The sequence below is a fragment of the Phytophthora parasitica genome (genome assembly GCF_000247585.1).
Source record: "Phytophthora parasitica INRA-310 unplaced genomic scaffold supercont2.180, whole genome shotgun sequence".
NCBI lineage: Eukaryota > Oomycota > Peronosporomycetes > Peronosporales > Peronosporaceae > Phytophthora > Phytophthora nicotianae.
This window is the reverse complement of record NW_008649166.1, coordinates 307-7,278: the sequence shown is the minus strand read 5'-3', so window position 1 is coordinate 7,278 and position 6,972 is coordinate 307. Positions and strand designations below refer to the sequence as shown.

The 6,972-nt window shown below is 47.2% G+C and overlaps 3 protein-coding genes across 3 annotated transcripts; 2 read left to right on the top strand and 1 right to left on the bottom strand.

Moving 5' to 3' along the window:
* Positions 1-2,548: 2,548 nt before the first annotated feature.
* Positions 2,549-3,384, top strand: PPTG_19775 (hypothetical protein; the record flags this gene model as incomplete). Its single annotated transcript, XM_008918303.1, has 3 exons — positions 2,549-2,662; positions 2,733-3,018; positions 3,095-3,384. The coding sequence occupies 3 exons, from the start codon at positions 2,549-2,551 to the stop codon at positions 3,382-3,384; spliced, it is 690 nt and encodes a 229-aa protein (XP_008916551.1).
* A 1,488-nt stretch (positions 3,385-4,872) lies between these two features.
* Positions 4,873-4,992, bottom strand: PPTG_24718 (hypothetical protein; the record flags this gene model as incomplete). The annotated part of the gene is made up of 1 exon (XM_008918302.1): positions 4,873-4,992. One exon carries the CDS (start codon positions 4,990-4,992, stop codon positions 4,873-4,875), a length of 120 nt encoding a protein of 39 aa, XP_008916550.1.
* Positions 4,993-6,099: 1,107 nt separating this feature from the next.
* Positions 6,100-6,399, top strand: PPTG_19774 (hypothetical protein; the record flags this gene model as incomplete). Its single annotated transcript, XM_008918301.1, has 1 exon — positions 6,100-6,399. The coding sequence occupies one exon, from the start codon at positions 6,100-6,102 to the stop codon at positions 6,397-6,399; it is 300 nt and encodes a 99-aa protein (XP_008916549.1).
* Positions 6,400-6,972: the final 573 nt, after the last annotated feature.

The window sequence follows — 6,972 nt, the reverse complement described above, 5'->3', positions numbered from 1 at the left end:
AAATGATTGCACCATGTCGATCCACTCCGATGATTGCGTAATCTTCACCGATGATGACGTAATCACTGACGCACCGTCGTCGATCATGAGTCTCTGGGCTGGATCGTGTCACTTCCCATCAATCAGTTTTCTTATTCGCAAAATCCAACTGGCGCTTCACCACAAAAGCATTAACTGCACGTCCAGGACGAGCGAAGCTAGAGGCGGTCGACCTCCGTGAAATTGTACCAGTGTCACCGGGACTGACGGGGTGGTGGGTCATTTGAACTTTTCACCTTCGTTTTCTTTGGTACCCACGCTCTGACTTTGGTAATACTGCATTAAATCTCTTCGTTTTCCGACCGATGATTATATGGCAGCACATCTTGAACTTCAGATAGTATTTGCACCCACAAACACACTTTTCCAAATTTACAATTCACCCGTTTTCCGGTATATCATTCAAGCGCGCATCTCGGCGTGACCATGTGACAACGTTTTGTACAGTTGAGCAGCTTGAGCTCGTTGTACTCGGACAAGAGAAAAAAGGCCGAGGAGATCGCAATCGGGTACGTCGTCGCGTTCCTCCTCAGTTGACCTGGAACGAGAATCCACAGCCTCACATAGATCCTCACGTTTCTAAAATTGAGAATTGTCTGTCGTTCGCAGCTGTTTTACCCGATACAAAGTGTGATTTTTCGTTGAGAAAGTTTCCATCCACCCGGTTGATATAAGCGCAGACGCAGCTGACGTAGTTTCACGATTCGATGCAAGTGCTTGGTTGTCCGGGGTGGGTGAGCTAATAGACACGCCTTTATTTACACCTAGGGTTACCGTGAAGAGACGCTACACGTGATAGGCGCCCGTATACGTGTTCGGAATTGCATTAATGGCCTCGCACGGATTGTTCGTGGTTGCGTAGCCACAGGGTGTGTGAAACATTTGCCAACGCAATAGCAACTTTCGAGCCATTGCTTTGAAAATGATGTTACAAAAGAATTCAGCTGATGTATGGTCCACCACTCTCCAGGCTTCATAGTGTAACACGAACCTATTTTTTTGTTATAGTGAAGCCGTCCAATTCCATCAATCACTTCTGCTAATGTTGTGAAAGTAAATGTCTAGCCCGCTTTCTGACAGTATACAAAGCATGATAAAACACATCAGATATGTCGAAAACGCAAACTCAGCCACCTATCCATTCACTGGAGCGTCATCTCCATCTCCTATCGCGGCATCGGCATCTAAAACTTCCTTACGGGCGGACGCGTTTCAGAACCAGTACGAGAAAATTTGGCACATTTCGTACGCTTGGACTGTCCGCCGACTCACCACAAAAAATTCAACAAGCTTACACATTCTGGACGCATCTGATAGTCCGCAGGTGAATATTGGGTAGCCAAGATCACTCAATTTAAACGTTGCATCAGCATGGAACAGGGTAAAGCGGCTATCGGTGCAAAACTCAATACCCCTGTTGATAACAGCTCGGCTAGTGATTCCAATGCAGTATGAATCGCCGTCTGTCCCCTTTCCCACGTAAAGATACCCATTATCGACGTCTTGGTAGCCGAAAATGAATGGTTGATTTCTACCCTCTGTTGGGCTAAAAGCATGCTCTCGGACAAGTCGCTTTACCGATTGTATTGGGTTTTACTCCCTTGAAGTCTCTGCAAGTATTTAGCGCGATTGCTAAATTCTTCGATAGTTGGATAACCTCGAGGAGGCGTCTTAATATCTAATGATCGGCGCGAATGGCGGAGGATAAAGTGAGGTGGAATTGAGCATTCATCTTGCTTCAACATGAATTTTTCTATTACTTCTGTAATCAATGCTATGTGTGTCCCTTCACACTCGTTCGAGTCGGCGCTGATATGATCATTTCAATCGAGGTATATGTGCCACTTGTCGGTGGCTTCGCATCCCCAAACTTTCCATGTATATTTACACGAACCGTTAGCCAAACAGGTTTGTTGGTACATTTGAATCGTCGCTCCACTCCCCACTCGCAAAACTTGCAACGTCGAGATGGAGCTGTATGGCTCACGCGGCTGCAGCAGAATTCAATATCCTTGACCTCGTCCAGTGCTTGTGCTGACTCCACGGAATGTAGCAATTCTCGACTGTCATCATGCGTGGCATTATCAGTAGAGAGTGTTTCTACTCTACAGAGCTGTCACATCTCCACCAAGCTGTCAACGTTCCACAGGGTTGTCGCCCCTCCTCTGGGCTGCTTCTACTCTTTCGAATTGTGTGGGGCCACACCTCTTGAATGAATGGTTTTGGAACGGGGCACCTAATGTAGGTATGCGTCCTTAACCCTTTAGCTACCAGACCTGTTACAGGTCAATGCGGACCTGTAAGAGAGTGTAAGTGAAAGGTATTTTTTGGCAGAAATTGAACTCGGACATCGGATAGGGCAGCTCAGGAGATGCTAGAGGACCATATAGACCTCTACCGCGACACCTTACTAGGGCAACAACTGGGGTCAATCGCGTTTATAACTGCGATATAAGCGCCATACAGGTTCCAGGTTCCTCACGGTCACACAGAGCATCGGAACACAGCAATGGCTAGTTGGGAGGCTTTGGAGGCGCAGCAAGAGTTCCTACCCGAAGACATCGCCGTAGAGAACCTCTTCGAGGACTGGGAGAGGTACGCCGCTGGTGACGACGGAGTGCAGGTAAGCGCAGACGACACGTGGGCTGTCGACGAGGTCACAGAGCAGAAAGTAGCTGATGATGATGTCGAAGGGCACGATGGAGCTATTGTGCAAGACTTTAGTGCCGTGGAGCAAGGCAGTGACGATGTGGTCGGAGGGTGGAGTTGCGGCGCTGGCGTGCAGGTCGCTACCAGCGAAGCCGGACGTGAAATCCACGCAGACATGGTGCACAGTACTGGTGCAGACGTACCCAGAGTCGCCGCCGTTGACAGCACACCGAGAACTTTTGGGGGAGACATACATGGAGTCGCTGAATGTACAGAGCGGGTTGCATATAGTGGTGGAGCAGCAAGTTACAAGAGCCTACAAAGACAATGGTATGTATGTATTTTTTGCTATTTTTTTACTATTTCATTCCGTGGACGTCTGCTGAGATGGTTGCTCGTGGACAAGAGGCACCGGCAAAGAGTGAAATTGATGCTTCCTGTGGGCTGGAGATTGCAATGAGCATCTGTGTATTGAGCGATATAAGTGAGTACTGGTCGGAAAAACGTTTCTTTGGCCAGACTGCATTCCCAGAAAAGATGGCGGGAACGGGATTCCAGCAGATTCGTGGAGCATTGAAGTTCCATGCCGAAAGTGACACGTCAGTTGACAAGATACGCGACCCGCTCTGGCACAGCAGAACTATGCTCAATCATTTCAGAAGCGCTTTGCAGCTATTGCTTCTCCAACTGGAGTAAGTACTATTGACGAGATGGCAGTAGCAACGAAAGCGCGTTCGAAGGCCAGTACTTACATGCCTTCAAAACCAAACAAGTACGGCCTTCGTTTTACGCTGATGTGGGCTGGGATTCACTTTACGTACATTCGCTCTGGGACAACGCATCGGGTAACACGTTGCCAACCGGACCAGCCCAGCGCTACACCGAACTGTTTCCCGTACTGAGGACGTGTCTTCACATATATTTTGGCGCGACCAGAGATTGAAATCAGCATGAAGTCGGCTAAGGCGCTCTGGATTAGTATGGCGGGTCACCAGTCAAAGGTTTTACGCTCTCCTACCGGCTACGGCTTACAGTTTCTGACAATTTTTACTCGCGGCATACGTTTGCAAATGCAATTCTTACATTCACTGACGACGAGATGCATACTATTGGTACTGTGCGTATCAACTTGATTGACACGTGGAACAAGCCCGCAGTGGAGGCTTCGGTGGGGCGTGGCTGCGTACAAACGTGGCGGTTGGGAGTTGGTTGCAGCAGTCGATGTTGAAGCTGGGTGGAAGAAGAAAGAGGCTGATCACCAAAAAGCCCAGAAGCGTGTAGCACAAGCATTGCAGACAGAGTATGCTTCGGAACTGGTGCATGCCAAAAGATCTGGCTACATCATTTTTAAGGATAGAAAGGTAGTCATCTTCTACTCTTATGATCTTAGGTTGACACTGTCGGCGCGAACACTTCACTGGTCGTCCCAAGAGGCAGTCGAATGCTGCCATGGTCTCTTTCCGATATGAACGCTGGACAGACGACCGTGTTTTGCATCGCCAAATATTCATGGTGCCTACGGTGGTAGCAGTATACAATCGCTTCATGAACGGGGTCGATCGTGTTGACCAACTACGATCAACTAACCCATCTCGCAGCCGGGAGAAGCATTTGGATATGACGCTATTTACCTGGCTAATGGACCTGACAATCCATAATGCTTTTGCCTTACTTTAAAAAGAAAGACGTCGTCTCTTACACTTCGTGAATTCAAACGGCGTATTGCGGACGTGTTGACGAGTAATGAAAAGGGTGTAAGACGGCGCAAATTACGCTGTGAAAAGGCACGGAAGCGTAAAGCACTAGACGATGTGGTTGGTGCAGATACTTCTTTCCACATCATTACACCGAACGCTACGACACACAGCAACGGAAAGCTAACTTGTTATCTGTGTAGTATTCGGGGAATCAACAAGAAAGCGAAGTACGGATGCACAAAGTGCGAGAGGGGCTTCCATGTCAAGTGTTTCAGTGCATTCCACTATCAAGACGTTTTCAAAGTACGATCTAAATCTATCTGCGATGCTCTTGACGCCGCGTGCGGCTCGTCGACAGACCCTGTCGCATTTACACGCAAACGTGTCAATAGGTCGATCACAAGAGTTGCAGATCTAAAGCTCCCAGACGCATAATAACACAGGTAACTTTTATCTTGTATGTATCCGGCCAGTTAGCTAGAAGGCCTCACTTTACGCACTCGGGCGCACTTCCACTCATACCACCCGTTTTCATGTAGTTATACTTGCGGCGGAGGATAGCGCGGACAGTGTGGTTTCCCTGTCGTTTGCGCGAGAACGAACGCATTAACCGTGCGGTAGTCTCGCGCAGCTCGCCAGCGTATATCTCCCAGTCGCACTCCGAAGATCCACACCACCAACAGATGTCCCTGGTTTCTATGTTATCTTGATATAAACAGCAGGTTGGCTCATGATAGAGGGGGTAAACGTTTGAGAGGTTACGGGAAGAAATGCAATCGGTAGAATTTCTGTAGCTCTTCGATTTGGTTTGCTGTGGTACATATCTCAATGAACCTCTAAGACATGGCTCGGTAGCTTAAGATTTAACCCTATAGCTAAGTCGATCGAGGTATATGTGCCACTTGTCGGTGGCTTCGCATCCCCAAACTTTCCATGTATATTTACACGAACCGTTAGCCAAACAGGTTTGTTGGTACATTTGAATCGTCGCTCCACTCCCCACTCGCAAAACTTGCAACGTCGAGATGGAGCTGTATGGCTCACGCGGCTGCAGCAGAATTCAATATCCTTGACCTCGTCCAGTGCTTGTGCTGACTCCACGGAATGTAGCAATTCTCGACTGTCATCATGCGTGGCATTATCAGTAGAGAGTGTTTCTACTCTACAGAGCTGTCACATCTCCACCAAGCTGTCAACGTTCCACAGGGTTGTCGCCCCTCCTCTGGGCTGCTTCTACTCTTTCGAATTGTGTGGGGCCACACCTCTTGAATGAATGGTTTTGGAACGGGGCACCTAATGTAGGTATGCTTCTTTATTGTACTGAAATTCACATAATCTAGCGAGATTTTTGTGCTATTCTCTCTAGGATATGTGCATATACTCCATGTGACACGTATATATGCTGATCCAGAAATATCTGTACTGATCGCTTGTTTTGTTGTGTAATACATCTGTATTGTCTGTGCAACTCTACCGAGGAATTTGCATAAGTCAACCTTAAGCACTAAGGTTTGAGAAAAATAGTATGTAGAGTTACAAGCGCTGAGATCAGTACTTAATTATATCATTACTACTGTGTTACACTCAAATTTTAAGAAAAAATTCAGGAAAACGAATGTACTACATATATCTAGGGGTTGGTTACAAGTGATAAAAAATTGTGTATTCATTTTTAAACTGCCAATAGGAAGAGTACTAAGCCAGGACGGCCAAAATGCTGCAAGACGAACACGACGTTAAGCTCTTCCTACAAGTTAAAGCTGCACTTCGGCGCAAAAGCTCGTGTGGTCCAAAGATCATCGCAAAGCAAGGTGAGAAGAAGAAAGAGATGAGTCGGCAATTAAGCAAGGTGCAGTACATTACGAAACAGCTCGACAAGGTTGGGTGGTGGGGTGAGGAAGAGGAAAAGGATGACGAGGACAATTCCATGGGTGTTAGTCTGGCTCGTAACGCTGTTCGGGTGACTGGTCCGGACAAATTGAACCAGGCGAATGCGCTAGCAACCATCAATTAGCCCAAGGTTGCAGATCCCCGCTACCCAGAGGTTTCACAATAGTTACGGAAGATAGATATTATTGTTCAATATTTTTTGTTCTTAACGCATAAATGATACATCAGCATTCTACGCACTGAAAAGGTCAGATTTGCTAATGTTCGAAATCGCTCAGATACGTCGAAAGTGTACTAGACTTAAGATAAACGATTTGGAATACTGTCTTAGATGAAGTCAGTTATAGCAGTATAGATGCGTTTATGACCGGAAAAAAACTAACTAACATCACGTTGAAGTGTGATGTCAGTAGGCCAGGGTTGAAACGCGGCCATATAGGATTCAAGACAATAATCAATCCAAAGTCGCTAGCCATCGTACAGGGTGTCGAGAGACTGGCCTTCTTTCACTGCGTCCGCAACAGCATGATTGCATGAAATTTTTTTGTCTTGCCAGTTTCCGCATGTACACTCTTGCGACGGAAGGCCCACAAAGCGCCAGGGGTGGGTAAATCCAGGTCGTTACGATTTCCCAAAAACCGGACATTGTACGCGCCTTCCATGCAAGGAGTCACGCTGCAATGTTCAGCAGCAACCT